Source organism: Haplochromis burtoni, unplaced genomic scaffold (genome assembly GCF_018398535.1).
Source record: "Haplochromis burtoni strain Fernald_Lab_line unplaced genomic scaffold, NCSU_Asbu1 Contig_165, whole genome shotgun sequence".
In the NCBI taxonomy this organism is placed as follows: Eukaryota; Metazoa; Chordata; class Actinopteri; order Cichliformes; family Cichlidae; genus Haplochromis; species Haplochromis burtoni.
The window spans coordinates 1,183,436-1,201,807 of NW_024582526.1; the positions used below are offsets into that span (position 1 = coordinate 1,183,436).

At 40.0% G+C, this 18,372-nt stretch overlaps 1 protein-coding gene across 5 annotated transcripts in view; it reads left to right on the plus strand.

The window, feature by feature from the left end:
- The window catches only part of LOC102295795 (diacylglycerol kinase beta), a 165,060-nt gene that overhangs the window by 133,350 nt on the left and 13,338 nt on the right, over positions 1-18,372 (plus strand). For 3 of the 5 annotated variants that reach the window (XM_042225277.1, XM_042225278.1, XM_042225279.1), the window contains one exon: positions 2,332-18,364. In XM_042225277.1, coding sequence (XP_042081211.1) covers positions 2,332-2,832 — 501 coding nt within the window. In that variant the 3' untranslated portion in view covers positions 2,833-18,364. Of the gene's footprint in view, positions 1-2,331; positions 18,365-18,372 lie in introns of those variants that run through there. The other 2 variants (XM_005933423.2, XM_005933425.2) reach the window with 1 other exon arrangement.

The window sequence follows — 18,372 nt, forward strand, 5'->3', positions numbered from 1 at the left end:
GAGCAGTCCAGCCGTGCTATGGTCCGTTGCTACAATCCATTTGATCCTTATACAACCATTGCAAAAGCATGGTCTGTATAGGCAGCAATAAGTCAGGCTTATTCCTGGTGGGTGTTGGACTCTACCAATGCTGCCCTTTATCACTGATTCTGTTCAGAATTTCTAGCAACAGTAATTCTAGGCATTGCCTAATGATGTAAGGCTTCCACTTGAGCGGTCTCAGAATCTTGGCTCATGTAGATGATGTGGTTCTGATGGCTTCATTAGGTGGTGCCCTCCAGCTCACACTGGAACAGTTCATAGCTGAGTGTGAAGCAGCAGGAACGAGAATCAGCATGTCCAACTCTGTGGCCATGGTCCTCAATCGGAAAAGGGTTAAGCCAGAAGTTTCATCATGTTAAAAGGGAGTTTTTCCATCCTGCTGTCACCAAAACGCTTGCTCACAGTTGGTTTTCTCTGTTTTCCCTGTTATTATAGCATCTTTACCTTACAATATAAAGCACTTTGAGGCAACTGTTGCTGTATTTTGGCGCTATAAAATTACATCGAATTGAACTGAATTGCAGATCTACAGCTGTCTATGATGACATATTTTGGAAACAGCCAAAGACTGGGATAAAACTTGCTGGGTTGTTTGGTCAATGTCATTGCCACTGATTCAAAAGTGTAAAAGACAAGAAGTAGAATATTATGTATCCTACAACAGAAATACATAAATGATTACTAAATGGAGTACTTCAATCAATATAGTTAATTGAACTGTGAGTCATGCATAGCTACTTTAGTAGAGTCCAGGAATAAAAATATAGAGCTGGAGATGAACAGAGTAGGTCACCTTTAAAGAGATGCACTTATACTCACTGGTAAAGCCATTTAGGGTGATTATAACTTTTTAAGATGTGAATGTTACTCATAATGAGAGGAGTGAAGAGTTTTGCAGTCAGCTATGTTGTTTCTGCACTCATCAGTGTGTATGTACACTTGTATCAGGTTCCACATGTGCTCCACAGTTTTACACTCACACGCTAGGTGATAGCACGTCTGTGTTGTCTTTGCATGCCTTAGGCACACAGTGAAGTCCGACATGTGTGGCTGCTTTGACTCAGCACTGCTCAGCCGTGCTTGCTGAGTCACAGCAATGTGTTGTTGACATAGGGTGAATTATTTGCTGAATCTAGATGATGTTAGATACATAAATTAGAGTGAGGCTCAGGAGTGCCAAATGGAATGGCTTTCTATCAGTTAATTCCTCTCAATATGTATAGACAGTAGGCCAACTTATTGTGTTTTATTGTTACATCACACAACAGTACACTTGGCCGCTGTCCACGTGATGAATCAGGACAGAATAAATCTCGTAGTCATAACAACCCACTCTATTTATCACTCTCTTATTCTTTTACACGCTGAGGCTGGCAATTTAAAGCATCTGTGACCTTTTAACTCAGTGTAGATCAGCTTAACATGTTAACAAGTTTCAAATAAAACACGTTATTGATTTATTCAGTACATATATATATATCAGTATACATATGTATAGTAGCAATTCACAATAACAGTCATCTCAAATATCACAGTACAGAAACCCCAAAATTCAGACATGTCTCTATGACCAAGCACTTGATGACAGTGGGAAGAAAAACCTCCCTTTTAAAAGGAAGAAACTGTGGAATACTGTGAAAGAGAGCCAGAGCTGAATAAGCTGAAGGCATATTGCCTGAAGGAAACAGCAGTTGCCTGATCCAACTCTTACTATAAGCTTTTTAAAAAGGAATGTTTTAAGTCTGATCTTAAAAGTAGAGATGTTGTCTGTCTCCTGAATCCAAACTTGGAGCTAGATCCACAGGAGAGGGAACTCAGCAGAAGCTGAAGGCTCCGCCTCTCATTCTACTTTGAGGCAGTCTAGGAACCATGAATCAGCCTGCAGTCTGGGAGCCAAGTGCTCTGTTGGGGTAATAAGGTACTATAAGGTCTTTAGGATATGCAGGGCCCTGACTATGTCCTGATAATTACTGTGCACATTGTAAAGGTATGGAGAAGGCCTTTTGACAGTAAAACACACTGAAAACATTTCAAATGCATATTTCCAGTTGTAGCATCATTACTATATCTCTGCACAGATGAACTCCATGCATTATGGATGGCTGTTGGGATAAGGCTGCATTGCATATTAATAAATACCCTGGTGTTAGTCATTCTACAGCTTAAATGAAATACAGAAGAACAAAGCTGAATAGTTAGACTTTTGTGTCCTTACGTGTCTGTCATAAGCATGCCATGAAATCTTTTCATCTTTTTTTAAACCGATTACGTCCTTTGTTGCCTCCTCAGTGTGATGGGATCATTTTAGACCTCAGCAACACGTCCTTAGAAGGCATCGCTGTGCTCAACATTCCCAGTATGCATGGCGGCTCCAACCTGTGGGGCGAGACCAAGAAGAGGAGGAACTATAACCGCATGAGCAAGAAGGTTCCTGACAGGATGCCGGCCAGCACCGTCACAGATGCCAAAGAGCTCAAGTTTTGCATGCAAGGTGAGTCAAATCTGAAGGAGGATGCAAGAAGCCAGAAGCTGTTGAAAGCAAGTGGTGATATGCTTTCTACACTCAAGATAAATAATTTAAAAGATTCAGATTTCAGAAACTTCAACATAGAAGCAGGCAGCATCAAAGAAAGAGGACAAAAACGCTATGGCAAAATGTTTAGCCAGCTTCTTCGAGCTGGCCCTGAGATTGAAATGTGTGCAACTGTGTATGATTCACCTGCAAAACATCTTCAGATTCCCTCACTAACATCACCACAACCATTTGCTCCAAGGCTGACACTACTATGAGTGAAGTGGATGGAGTAGTTGTTGTGCTTCCATTCTGGTGTATACATTTTGTTTGCATTAAGTGTTTTTCAAACAGATTCAATGATGCCACCAACTCACAGTTAAGGCTGTTGTTTATGGGTTTGTTTGTTTTTTACTGTTTTTACATGAATAGTAAAAAAGAGTCAGTGGGTTTTTAACTAACTAATTAGGACACGATTTGCTGTACTTCAAAAGATCTCTTGAGTATCTCAAAGTTGTTACTTTTGGGCTCACAGTTGTGGAGGTGCTGTGGACTTAATTTTTATTTTCCGTGTGCAAATTTAAAGATAAGTGGGGGCTTAAATGGGAAAAGCACTCCAAAACACATGTGTGACTTAATTATATATAATTTATATAAATTATATATAATATAATTTATATATATATATTATATATATATATATATATATATTTGACAGTGACATTGATATATTTGAAACCGGAGAGAGGAAATCAGCATGCAGATCAGAGCAGGCATCAAAGACAACAGGTGTGACACTGATTAAGTCGCAAACAGCAAGAAATGAGGAGCTGGGCTGGAGCTGGGTTGCAAAGCGGCTTGCAGATTTGAAGGACTTGTAGGTTAAAGCAGCTTGAGCAGCACAACCTATAATGAGTTTCCTTTTTGACATGAAGAATATCAGCCAAGGCAATAGTTGATGTGGGCTGCCATACAGATTAGCCGATCTGAACTATTTTCCTTTCTACTAAACTACACAGCAACCAAAATAAGAGCACAGCTTTTTAAGGTTATTTTCACCATCATTGGACAGCACCGAATAGGAGACAGAGCACAGAGGAAGAAAAACACTGTAAAGGGCCTTGGGCCAGACTCAAACCCATGCTGCTATAGTGACCATGTAGCATATGGTCATCTGCTCAACCCCAGAGTACAGTGTCTTCTTGGGTTACTGAATCAGAGTTTGAGTTAGCATAGGCTTCATACAGTGGACTGAACCTTTTAGGAAAAATGTCTTAAAACTTTACATAGTAGAATTATAACTTGTAGGAAATACTTTTCACAACTGTTTTGGGCAAACTTATGAAACTGTAAAGCATTTTGCTCTTTTCATCAGATACAGTTTTTATGTGCTGCTGGCACATTGGTATTAAATGTGTTACCTCCAAATATTTGCCCAGATTTGTTCCAAGATGGCTACCAAATTTTGAGATTTGCCTTTAGAAGGTCTTTCTTAAATGCTTGTGTGGTTCTTACACCTCTGTATCACCCAACAACACGCTGTCTGTTCAGAGCTCGAGTACTTTAGATCCAAAACCCTTTTTCAAAGAGGAAATATAACAGGTTCTCAATAGAAAATTTAAGAATGTTCTGCTTTTAATAAGAAGGATTGAGTGTAACCTTTCATTGTTCTTGAAGCACAGCTTCCTAGCCATCTGTCGTTATTACAGGCATAAGCTTTTTATTTTATAGGCACATCATCTATGTAGCACCTTTACTAATGCATTCGCCTGTAGAGAGAAAGGACTGAATAGTTTCTATAATGAATCAGCTAATTTAACTGAAAATCTCCAAATAGCATCAGCACAATCGCTGACCGTCATCCCCTTATGTTTTCTGTCTTTATTAAGACAGAAAATACTTAGAAATAGATGTGCTGTGTATAGGTTCTGTATAGATACTGACGCATAATCTCTCAATGTGCTTTGCAAATTATGCTACTGTAACAATACTGTCACTAGGGTAGTCAGACAGATGGAGGCACTGTGTAGTTGCCAGGAAATAAAGATGCTGTAAAGTATTTCTCAGGACGGTAAATGTAAAATAGATTCATTCTATTTATTTAGTGGCTCCTGGAGTCAGGAAGTGCTGGCATTTAAGGACAGTGACAACCATCAAACATCTGTTATAGATGACTGCTTCAGAATGACCCCAACACTACGTCAGAGAGGAGACAGGAGAAAGCTGAGTAAATAAATAAAGAGAATTATATAAGAGAGACGATACATGCAGACACATTTTTTCAGACTGTGTCCTCAGATCCATGTTACCTTTCAGCCTCTGGGTGCTTTGGATGGTGACTGTTGGATCTGAGACAGTGATGCAATTAACACAAGTTTTCTGACATTGATACGTCCAGGTGGTGAGTGGTCACTATCTGAATGATTCATTTTAGGAACAAAGTTCTTCTTAATTAATGAAGCTGAATAAAAACAAGTACAGTGTTCTCTGTAGATTAGTCATCAAAATAACAACACATCAAACCACTGGCTCACAATTTACTTGGTTTTTAGATTTATTGAGAAAATGATGTCCTCTCCTTCTGGCTTGTCCAAAATGATAAAGCAACTGACAAAAGGTGAGCATAGAGATTATAAAACTATATGCTGGTTTTATAGTAGACTATTGAAAAACTAGAATGTGATTGTTTAAAATAGAAGCTGTCACGGTCCTGAGTCTAATGACTCAGTGTTTTGTGTTTGTTAACATTATCTTATGTTCTTGTTTATTCTGGTCTTTTGTTAAGATTTGCCATTTGTTAGTTTTCGGTTCGTTACTCCCACTATTCCTGTTCTGTCGGTTTTGAGTCTGTGTCTCTGCGTGTGCGTTGAGCTCCCTGCTTTACTTTGAAGGTCTGTGTCTTATGTCAGTGTTTTCAGTTTTGTGTGGTCCTCTGTCTCATCTGTGTAATCAGTGTCAGCCGCGTCTCCCAGCTGTTTCCCCTTAGTCCTGTTCACCTCTTCCCCTGCTCGTCATCGCGTCGTCCCTCATCTTACACTGTGCGTTCCGTTTGCTAGCTCGCCTGCCTGTTCAGTTTGTTTTGCATTCTCAGTTCAGTTAGTTTTCTGTTCCGTTGCAATGCAGCAATAAAGCTGAGTGTTTTGAGTTTACGTCTGCCTCCGTGAGTCCTGCTCTTGGGTCCACCATCCCTGTCTGCCTTCACACAGCCATGACAGAAGCACTCTTCCACATTGCCTTCATTTTGCCTTCCTGTGCATGTGTGTGTGCGTGTGGTTGGGGTAATTGTGTTCACCAGAAGCTTTTGTAACCTCACTGTGACTGTGACCGACTGAGCTCCTTAATGGATGTGAGTGGGCGTAACAGTGTGTGTGATTACCCCCCTTTAGTGGCTTAAAAAAACTGTGTGTTGGCATTTCAAGTGATTTAAAGTGTAATCTTCTCTAAACACCAAACAGTAATATTAATCTGACTAAGTTGCAACTTTTGGATATAATTAAGAGTTCTTACTATTTTTGTTTTGTTTTGTTAAATCAGCAAGTTACAGTTATATTAAGAGCAAAACAAGGATGTATGAAAGTACCTGAGCTGGAATTTTGGATAGTGTTTGTTTTTTTTCTTTCTTTTATTTGACACTGCTGTCCATGTAACTACACATCATCTTCTTCCTAAGAAAGAACAGTTTATTCAGTAATGCTTTCATAGTTGAAGCTGTGGCTATTAGACAGTCTGGATAATGACACTTCAGCTTGCATTGAGTGTTTCCTGAGAAGAGGGGTTTTTTTTCTGCTGCACCACATCGAAGCCTTTGAAGATTTAAAAACATCATAATAACTTATTTGGGTCTGGAGGACCTTTACCTGTTCTATAATTTATTGAAATATATTTCTATTTAAATTGTTATGAAATAAGTGTGTAAGATTTACAAGCAGTAACCTCTGCAGCTAACAGAGTGAAGCCAACTGAACACGCCCTATAGACGTCAATTTTAACACCCAGCTTTTTTTGGCCTGGAACAAAAAAAGAAGGTTTTGAAATCTACAGAAGGTTGATCCCTTTGTAAGAACTATATACAGTATCATCTTTGCAAGTGCCCAGTTTGGGGAGGTTAAAAAGATGGGTAAGTTTTTGTTACAATGGATTTAACTGTTGTAATTACATGTTTTAGGGCTGTTGCTATGTTACACACATTAGATGTGACAGTTATCTTGACTGTAACGACATGGCAGCTTTTGAAATGTGTGACGGTGACTGACTACCAGCATTACACTTCTAACTGCCAGTGGCTCCAGGGCTGCTGCAATATGGCTAAGACCAGTAACATCTTTATGCATTTGTTTAATGCAAACCAGCTTATGAAATGTGACGGTGTGATCCTTACTGGGAACTAAAAGCTCCTGCAAATGCTGCTGAAAGAAAACACAAGTGTTGTAATGAAACCTTGTGCCACAATAAAAGACTAATTCACATCTGAATGAGTTTTATTTTTCAGATTCACAGTAGAGTCACTAAAATACAGCAACAGCATTACAATCTTAATATTAGTGGAGTATTTTTTAAAATACTCTTGGGGCACTTAGTATCTAAAGTGGCCTTAAATATCTTGCATTATAATTTGGAGTTAGAATAATTAAATTTAATTGTAAATATAATTCCTAAATACATCTTAACCCGAGCAGATAATGATTAGTTATAGAGAACTGACTGGGAAATACTGTTCCAGTGATATTGGCATTATTGTTAGTTTGAAAATGTCATTATTAAATCCATGAAACATCCTAAGTTGTTCATAAGTATTTCTGGTTAACTCTGGTCCTTCATTACTGAGGCATTCATAATTAGTTACACTTTTTTATGCATCATCATGTAGCAACTCCTCACACAGAGAAGTTATTCAGTAACCCCTCGTGACTTCATGATTACCTAACCGTAACTCACCATTTATGTTCCCTCATGTAAAGTGAACTGTGTACAGTAGCTACTAAGCAACTACCCAACATAATCTTCACTATTTTTTCCTTAATAGGCAATCACAGACTGCATAACACCCAACAAGTGTTTCACTCATAATGTTCAGACCACATTAATATTCACATCATGTCATTAAGGATGTGTACACCCACTCACAGCTGTGGAGCTGTTACTGACTGAATTTGATGATAATGTTCGGGTAGGGGAAAAAGTGCCTCAAGCTTAATGGCCAGTACATAAAGTTACGCTTTAAATGTGACAATCTGTGTGAGATTGGTTTCTTTTTACTGTTCTGTTCTTTCAGTATAACTTTGCATGTGGTCAGTCTGCACGAAGACTGCAGTCAGAGCCTCCCCTCAGTGGCCACAAACAATAGAAAATAACCCACTCTGTGCTTTCACCAAGGTTTTCTGCATCCATCCCACTTTCATTTCTTTCACACAAGTCTGCACATCTCTGCTGACTGAACTAAACCTTGTTTCCATGGAGATCTCAGTGCTACACTGAAGCAGAGAGTTCAAAAATACAGGAGAAAAGCTAGAAACTGAAGGAGGAAGAAATGATGAATAGTCACTTTTATGCATTCAGAGTTTGTTATTGCAGTCTTCACTCTCGTCTGCATTTTAAGTCCAGTACGGTGTAAGATGGTAAGATTGTTTGCTGAGTTTGCAGTCTTTAGCCCAAACATTGGGGCTGCAGGGCACTGCTCAGTCCACATGTCCAAATATTAGACTTTTACTCTCTATAACTATTTAGACCGCTGTAAATGCAAGAGCACTCAGCTTATGTTGTTAATCTTCACCCAGGGTTTGAACTCCTGACCCAAATCCACAACACCGGCCTCTTACCAAAGAGGTAGCTGTCCTCGCTTGAAGTGATTTTCCTTATCTCATTACACAGACTGACCAGAAACAAAGCCTGCTCCTTTTAGTTGTTGCTGGAGTGAGAAGCGATGTATGATGTGAAATCAGGATTACTATTTATAAAGGATTAATAATAGAAGAATCAGTGATTGCTAACTTTAATCCTTTCCAACATGGGATTTTGGTGCCGTTCTCTGTTGTTGTAGACTGGATGATCCAGTTTAACCAAAATAAAAAAGCTAAAAATGTAATAAGAGCTGAGTCAGCACTTCTCTGACAGAGAAGAGTTAACAATATGTAAATCTGTCATGTTCATCAAGATCATAAATAACATAACCTTTTAGGGTTCTTTTTGACTGCATTGCAATGTACAAACATGGACATGGATTGTGCTTTTATTTAGGTTAGATAAACATGCACATACGTCCATGTGTTTCTATTCCAGGTGTTCAGTGGAAAAAAAAGTGTGTACCTTTAACTAGCTTCACCCACCATTGTAGTTTATAGCAGAATATGTTTATTTCTTTGTGACTTCATTCACATTGTGCATGCTGGCACCTTTCTGATGGAATCTCTGTTCTCCAGAGCAGTCTCTGGGGATTTAACCTTTATTGAATTACACTCTCCTGCTAATGCGGTTTAGAAACAGGAGTGCTTGAGCTCCAGAGAGAAACTGTGTGCTGGCTCTGCATTTTCTCTTTCTCTCTGTGTGTGTGTGTGTGTGTGTGTGTGTGTGTGTGTGTGTGTGTGTGACCTCTGTCGCTGTCTATGCTGCTTGTTTATCATACTATTAACTGTTTATGGCAGTTGCCTTCTGTGGCACAATAAACTAAAGCTTTTAAATCAATTTGCTGTAGATAATGCAATCAGCCAGGGTCACCCAGAGAGAGGGTGGGTGCTTGTAACCCCAGTGATGAAACTTCAGTCCTGTGATTCACCACCTTTGCTACTCTGGTCTATGTTCTATGATTTCATACTAAATAATACAACAATAATAAATAATAGTCACTTGAGTTGTTTAATTGAAAGGGGACCCATACTTTTCTTTATTCTCTGTCATATATATTATGTTACAACGGTGGATGTTCTTGTTCATATTATACACGGTCAGTGTTTTAATATTCTCTGCGAGCCAAAAGATCAGGTTACAAGTTGCTTTAAACACGCTGTTCAAGACACTTTTTCTGCTCTCACATCTCTGTGAATATTCACCACACATGTGGCAGACTAGCCTCCTGCTAACTCCATAGTGTTGTATTTAAACCTGTAAATTTGGCCACAAAAACACTGCTTTCAAGAATAACAAGATATTATAACAAAAAACAAAATAACAAAGAAACATATTTAGTGTGTGTATAAGTCATCCCCACAAGCCAAAACACTAAACACTAAGAAAGTCATTTCTGCTAATCCATCTACTGTTTAAATGTTGTAAGTGTAAATGGAGGGAAAAGGCATTCACAGGGTGGATGAACTGAATACCTGCACGGAGGCCCAGTATAAGAGATGACAACCTGAACCATGAATCATTCAAAGCCCTTGCAGAGTGCAAGAGGAAAAATGCAGGAAGAGTAGGTCCTCTTTAAGCATTACCTAAAGGGGACATACTCTGTTAATACTGAAAAGTTCTGCTATTAATGATTAAAATGAAAACATTATTCTGTTTGCAAAAATGTAACTCTTGGAGTGCGTGATCGATATTTCTCCAGTTCTTGTACCACTTGTTCAAAACAGACATAAGTTGTAACTAGCTTATGTCTGTGATAGCCTTCTCCTTTTAGCTCATGAACGGGAATGATGAAGCCTTAAGAAGCAAACATTTTGCTTGAGATAGATTAGAATATGGCTTTTTGTTTCTGACTGCCCAGCACAGATTTCACACTTCTGTAGTGACTTTTCCTGCAGCTCTGAGAACTGTTAAAAATGTGTTTATGGTTAAGGCATCGACTGTGAGGCATGCGGCCCCTACCTCACATCCAGCTGAGACCTTTATTGCATGCCAGTGCCAGCCTCTTTCTCCCTTTGCTTCTGACAACCTCTCTGCTCTTACTGTCTAATAAAACACTTCACACTCAGATACACCTCAAAAATTCAGCCCCAGGTGAGGTACCCATTGACAAAATCAGGTTGAGTTAGTTTACACTTTTGGAAGAACTGTAGCACCACCCTCGTGCAACACGACTAACCCAAATAAAATAAGGACCAAGTGTAATTAGGGGATTACAGCGGTAATCTTGTAACGTGCCTCCTTCTGTCCTTACCTCATCTTCTAGTCTGGCTGCTGTTCTGACATGAATGTGTAAATTTCACTGATTTAAAGAGGACATAAAGCATTAAAGTTTTGTGTGAGGTGGAGAGATAAATTCAGCTGAGTGAGAGAAGACAGTGAGGGCTGGAGCTGCTGACAGAAACAGGATTCATGTAGGAAGGACATCACCACGCTCCTCCTCCACTTTTATCTCCGCACCATCTTCCCCCTCCCCTGTTTATTTCCTTTATGCTCCTGGATCAAGTTTCCTCAGCTTCCTGCTGCCAATTGCACTGGAAAGGATGCATAAACATAATGTGCATGTGGCACACAAGCTTCTCGTGAAAGGAACTGAAACTATGAACACTGAATGTGCTGGGTAATGGGCAACATTAATCAGTAGCAGCACGTTAATGCAATTATTTTACCATTACTAGTAAATCCAGTTAGATAAAACAGTCCTTGGAGAATATCGGCTTGTTTGCTTGCTGGAAGGTGGACGGATGCTTGATGAAAAAAACAAACAAACAACTAAAATACTTTATTTTACTGATTAATTTGCTCTGTTTAGAGAACAGTGGAACAGCCAAATACATAGTGTGATCAACTAATAGTGTAACTGTGACACTCGTGACATCCAGTACAAAGATAAAAAATCCTTTTATTATAGTAGAGCGGAATAATACAGGCAGACGGGAAATAAGGAACAGAAAGATGTGACGTGCAGGAAAGTCGGAAAGTACGGGAGCAAACCTTAATGACTGTTTGGTGGCACGAAGCCCGTGTGAAATGCACACATGATATTGGATCGCCCGACGTTTTTAAAACTTTTTCTTGCATCACATGACAATTTCTATCCTGTGTAGGCCAACTGGAGTGCAGATGTAAACACTGTGCTGTGACCCTCAAATGGTTCTAGTCTTTTGTGTTTTTTAAGCCAGTCAGTTGAACAGACTGACTGTTTTTATTTTGTTTCTGTCAGTTCCAGATTTCATCTTTTCTGTAGCGTCGCACAGATCGCACATGAGCTATGATTCATCAGTGACCAACATGTATAATTGATGCCACAATCCAAAATGAAATCACAGGTTTGAGTATGTTTAGCAGCATTCCACCTGTGGCACATTTACATGTATTCTGATAATGCATATTTCTGTGCCTTTTTCCTGACTGACTGGCACATGCAGGCAGATTTCTCTGTGTGTCTGAGATGATCAAATTAACGAAATTGACTATAAATAAGAGCCATGAATAGGAAAAAAAAGTGTTTGAAGTGGAGTATTTAGTGGACTTTGAAGTATTTGGCTCTGATGGATTACAAAATTTCAGTACCAAAAACACTATTAAAAAATGCTGCTCCCCATGCTACCCGATCCTACCCGTGAAAGAGCGTGACCACATGACCACCAATGTACACACCCTTCAACTCAGATGAAAACACAACTTCACATCTATGCATGTCAGGTGAAACTGAGAGAACCATCTCATTCTTTATAAGGTGACACAAGTAAATAAGTAATCTAAGCAGTGCTTGTCTTCATTCCAGTCTTCTAATGGTACATTTTTTCAAGAGTACATGTAGAAGTTATACCTTTATATCGGTGCAGAGTTTATGTTATGAGCATAACTCTAACCCTGAACCAAAGAAATTTCCGTGCCTACAACTAGCAGAACAGAAAGTGAAAGGGAAATTAACAGTGGGTTTAACAACATAAAAGTAAACTTCCAACAGTTGCCAGTGTTGTAATGTCTGCACCTCTGTCAGTGTTTCAAATTCAACTATTTGCTTTTGTTGATCTAGTATTGCCATAGCAGGTGCATCAAAGCTACAGCACCCACAACAGCTTCTCACGAAAGAGCAGCATTTGAGAGCTTGAGACTGAGAACGGTTTAATAAAGTAGTCTTAAACTGCCGTCAGCTTATTGATTAAAATAATCAAAGTCTGTGTTCCTAGTCGCTACAGGGGCTAAAGTAGCTGTTGGCATTCTCTATTTACCTTAAAACTATAGACTGTTTGCTCAAGATTAAACCCCACGTCACAGAAAATGTGGCTTGTGGCTGCAGTAGTGTTGGAAACTACTCCGTCCTATGAGTCATGTAATATAAATCCTTATTCAGTGACAACTTGTTTGCAATTTTCACACAATTAGCTTGACAATGACAGGATGTAGTCACTGCTGAAACCTGCTAGTTCAGGTATATGCTGGCCTCCATTCATGACTCATTTGTTTTCTTTCCCCATTTGTCCGACACTGTGCCTCTCCTCATCCACACTTCACATCGGAGTTCTCTCCCTCCCCTTACCTCTTCGTTCTTCTTTCCCTGCTTCCCAAGACCCACAATTCCACCGCCACATCTCCCGCCTACTCTGCGCAACAGGAGTCCAGCTGTGACACACCACAAAGGACTCTATTTTTAGGAGAATTGCATCCACACTGCATACTGTTGTGTTCTCACATAACAGAAACAGCAGAGTATAATTACTCTGATCACCCCCACCAGTCTGTGTGGCTGGAAATAGTTCCTGTATGAAGTTGGAGAGCTGCTCAGTGTATGGTGGAGAGCAGATGACCTTTCAGTGATACATTTACTCAAAGTTAATGAATGACAACTTGTACAAGAGGCGATCACTGTCGTTCTCCTGGGAATGGAAAACATGACACATTTCTATAAGCTTATTAAAATTGAAGAGGAATATAAAGTGTTCTTTCCCACGCTTGTTTTTCTCCCGTCTGGAAAATTTCTCATGGCTGTTTGTATCTGGACAATGCTGGGACCGAAATATGAAATTTTACCATCTGGGTCCTGACACGTCCAGGCAAGGATTCAGTAGCAGGCTGCGTGTATGTATTTTTGTACTGGATCATAGTAACATAGTGTTCTTTGTCAAACGGCCAAGTGCTCTCCCCTGTACCTTTACCTCTGCTGGGTCTGGCGAGGTGAGCCGCAGTTCCTCTTGACCATCTGCCATAACTCCGACCACCCTGAGACAATAACAGGCCGGCAGTTGAAGGAAGGAGAGAAGGAGAGAAAGTGGGTGGAGGAAGGATACACAAATATGTCTGCTTATAATTATAGTCCCACACCTCTAGCTGATGCAAAACGAAAGCTGCAGCTATTTCAGAAAGGAAACTGTAAATAATCTCTTGGTATAAATAGCTCATTACTCAGATGAGAACAAAAATGACGAGCTTCTTAAAGTCAGCAAAACCATTCAGAAATGATTGTGTGTGAGGTTTTACCACCAGTAAGGTTCGGCATTGATGTTTTGGATGTATTTTGAATAGTTTCAAGCTAAAATAAACAGATTGGGAAACACCATCTTGACATTTTTAAGAACATATCACAAACTAGTTGAGATATCAGGTTCGACTCGTGCGTGGAGGGAATTTGACTTCTTGATGGAGTTATGCAATCTCACACTGCTCTGTTTTCCTCTCTGCTTTGAAGTACTTTACCAAGAAATAACAAAGGAGGATTGTCTCAGTTTTCTTTTGGTCCCCCAAAGTGATTGCTGAAAAGATGCTGGTAGATGCTGTGGACTCGTGGTATCAAAAGAGATGACCTGAGCCATCAGAAGCTTGTGGAGTTTTTGTGGGTTTTTTAAACGTTTTAAGGCCTGATTGACTCTGAAAGACACTGCCAATATAACTCTAGCTTCCAGCAGTACTCTCCTCATTCAAATATCCAATGTTGTGATTATGTAAAAGTCTGGTTCAGTGTAATAGCAGCCCTTTTGAAACAGTAATCTCCTGGAAAAATCAAGATACTTGGGCAATTCGTTTTTGGGCTTTTAAATGGCTCAACCTCTTGGCTATTTTTTCAAACCCCTACCTGGAAAACATCCCAGATTCTTTCAGTAACAGCTCTACAGCTGAACAGCTTCAGGCTACATGGTTAAAAACACTTTCTGAAGAACAATAAGTCCACTTGTCCTTATCACCAGGCCAATTGCAGGGACTAAAAAATTCCCTCAAAAATTCTCCCCAATCAAGCAAATCACAATAAAGCTGCATCCAAATTCACACAAGCGTATGAAGTTTTCTTTGCTCATGCATCATTAGCCGCTCTTTACAATGCCAGGATCCCCACACTCGCTAGTGAGAATGTAACGAAATTTGGTTGTTTGCTACTACATGTGAGAAAAGACAACTGTAGAACATATCCTGACCTGATCCTTGCAGAATTGCTCAAAGTGACATTTATTTGTAAAATGTGGACTACAGCTAGATTTATTTTAGTTTTCATGTCAGTCTTTCTACTTAAAATGTAATTTAGGCTTCAATTACAGGATATTTTATATTCATTTCCATATATTTATACAGAGTTACAATAGTGGATGCTGATAAACATGTGCAAATTTATACTGGGCACCTGTACCTGTGAGCCAAAAGTGCCGAATGCTAAATCCTCCACATCAGACAGATCTTTCCTCTGGACTTATATGTCTGTGCGATAGCTCGCCCTGTCTAAGGCCTCAAGCTCTTGCTGTTTAGACCTTTCTGCTATTGAGAGCAGCAAATCAGAAGAGAGCTATCGTAAAGTTAGGAGGAAGGGAACTAAACCAGCTATTTTCAAAGAGAGAGTAAACTGTAGGACTGCATCAAGTCCCAATATAAGATATATTTTGCAAAGCTCCTCTAATAGATTCCAAGAATACAAATATGAAGCGGGTAATATGTGTGATAGTTGTCCTTTTTTTCTCCTTTTTTCTCATCTTTTCAGTTTACATGTTTTCATGTCATTAGAGAAAAAATAAGGTTTTCTCAAAAATTCCCCAGAATCAGCATTTCACATGCGTCGTTGTTTAAAATGACTTTTCTGTGGCTTCGTACTGACTGCACAGCAGAGAAAATAGTGCAGCACAGCAGCAACAATTCTCACTGCCCGTTTCTTGGCAAAGCAATGCCATCCCATCCCAGAATGCACTGTAGCTGTGTTATGTAAGAGGCTGTTCTAGTCTATTCTTAGCTCTACCTCACTGAGAAAGTAACAGTGCTGGTTGCCTGAGAGTCAAAAGCGCATAGAGATCTGATGAGGCGGGAATCATCAGTGAGGTGAGAACCAGCACAGTGGGCTATTTTGCCATCAGGCTCTCACACTGGGACACTGGCAGGACGGCATGCCCATTTTTGGTATTTGGAGGAAGTAGAGGTGTAGAGGTGGGCATACGAGCGAGCGGATTTTATTTTTAATACTAGAACAGGAAAGAGATGTATAAATAGTGCTGTTTTAAAAATAGGACACGTCACATTGACAATTTCTAGCTCTTCAAATCTAGCAGGAGACATCTAGGCTGCAACTTTCCTCACAAACCAAATATACACTACAATATGTTCATGTTTACATCCAGACTTCTGGTTAATTCCCATCTGCTGTGCGGCCACTGTTTCACCAGCCCCTGCTTCTTGATCCCCTAGTCTCCAACTGTGCCATTTTTTCTCGATGGATGTCGAATCCTATTATAATTATTTCCAGGAAAGCTTTGCAGAAGCAGAGCGATGTATGCAGCGAGCATGTGTCTGGGCCTGTGTAGCAGCATGTAGTCACAGGATGATGTAGGATCACGAACATGTGGTCGGGGCCACAGCTGTCATTTAGAGTACTGGGATTTTGTCCTGAGAATGTTTTCTGGGAACTAAGCGTTCTGTAGTGAGACAGATAAATTTGTACTGGATTTGAACTGTAAATCATTTTTTTTGTAAGTGGTAGAATAAAGAAGAATGTATTATATGTCCAACGTGTTATACCAAAACCTTTACATGCTTGCAAAAGGTGAGCTTAGTAAAGAATGACAGGCTGAAGACCAAACCACTGTGAGACATGAGGGGAGTCCATTTTTCCAACTGTTTCTATATTTAACATTGTGTAACATCATATAATTGCATTTGCAATGATGCAGTGAGAAGGACAACTCAATTTCACACAGTGCAGATTGTAGTAGAAGTTAAAATTGCCATTAACTGTAGACATTTTATGGACATATTTAAGAAATATCTAGAATTTAACAATATATTTATTAGGAAGTAAGTACATTCAGAGATGTTAAGAGGGTTGATTGCAATGATAATCTCTCACTTTTTTACAGCTTGGAACATTCAGTAGCCAAGTACCGCTTAGCTTCCATAAAGGTTTGTAAAGGGCAAACACACAAAACGTATCAGGTGAACAGACTTTTCCTTCAAATACAGTTTTTCTGCTTTGGGCAGCTAAAGAAATAAACCCCTGCCTGCTCTGCTACAACTTCGAGATGATAATTTGAGACTTTGTCATGTATGTATTGATATTGTTTAAAGAGAGATGTGTGGTGGTGACAGCTGACGTGTCTTATATGTGTCTACTACTCATCCTTTTTCTGCATCTAAATCTGTATTTGTCACCATAGATGTTCCAGCTGTATTAGTGTACTAGCTAACTCTGCAGAACTTCTATTCTATGCACTCTAGCATCAATAAAAACAGTTAGCCATCACCACACTTTCAATCACTGCATGTACTTGGTATTACACCCATGTATGTGTCAAAGCCAACACCAAAGCTGTGTAATATCCCCCAAAGCCACAGCTACGCTCAGACTCATGAAGTCAATGAGACGGCTGGCCCTTTCAGTATGCTTTTTGTTTGTAAACTGATCTGTTTACTTCTTGTTAGATTGCTTTTTGAATAAACATAGCAAAACAGGCAACTGTATCTGTGAGACCTCATTAACAGTGCAGTCACTGAACTGAATCCCTTGACCAGTTCAGTAACTTTTGGAGCATTTTAATGTAATTATCTGACAAATAACATGGACTGCTGTGCGGTCCACTGCCTCCAGTTGTTTTGGTGTTATTTTCCACTAATTAGCCAATATGTGTGTCTGTGCACTGTACCCATACAGTTTAAGGATGCAGCTATGAGTGGAGGTTTCTGATAGTTCAGTCACATCAGAGTAAAAATGGGATAGTAACTTCTATGCAAAGAGGTAAAAAAAAAACAGCAGCAAAACAAGACAAAACAAGTATTTTTTCATATTCAGAAAGTAGTTGTGGCAACCATCTGCTCACACAGAAGTTTAGCATTCAACACTCTCTGCCTCTGGACTTTCAGTCAATTCCATTATTTATGGAGGAATTTACGAATTTCTGTTTCAAACCCATCACCGTATTATCTCAGATGGCATGTAATTGCCAACTGGACTCCATTCAATCACAGACTGATACTGACTGATGTTCTGTCTCTGTCTTGTCACACGCCAGTGTGTATGAGCAGACTTGTATTCGTAAGGTTTCTCCATGTAAGTGTCTAATAGTGGGTGTGGGGAGCCATAGCCCTGTCCTCCAGGACATGAAGCAGGCATGGAGGAGATCCGGGGCCCCAGACATCTAGAGGCCCACCAGGGGCCTGGTGGTGGGGGGGTTGGTTCACCCAGCAGCCACAGTGCAGAAGCCACAGGGGGCCGCAGCCACAAGCCCCCAGGATCCTCCGGCTTCCGACTACAACAGAGCGGACCGAGCCCCCGGCCCTGAGACCCGAGATCCAAGGGCCCTCCACACCCTGGAAGGGGCCCGACTGAGTCAGGGGAACCAGGCCCTGCCAAGCAGCACCCAGTCCCTGACACAGAGAACCACTAATGCACCGGCGAGCTAGTTTCATTCTTAAATATGTTGATGTAGCAAGTAGACACATTTTGTTTGCTAATTAGTGCCAGTAACAGATTAATAAAACCCTCAAATTAAGCACAAAATTCTGCTTCCCCC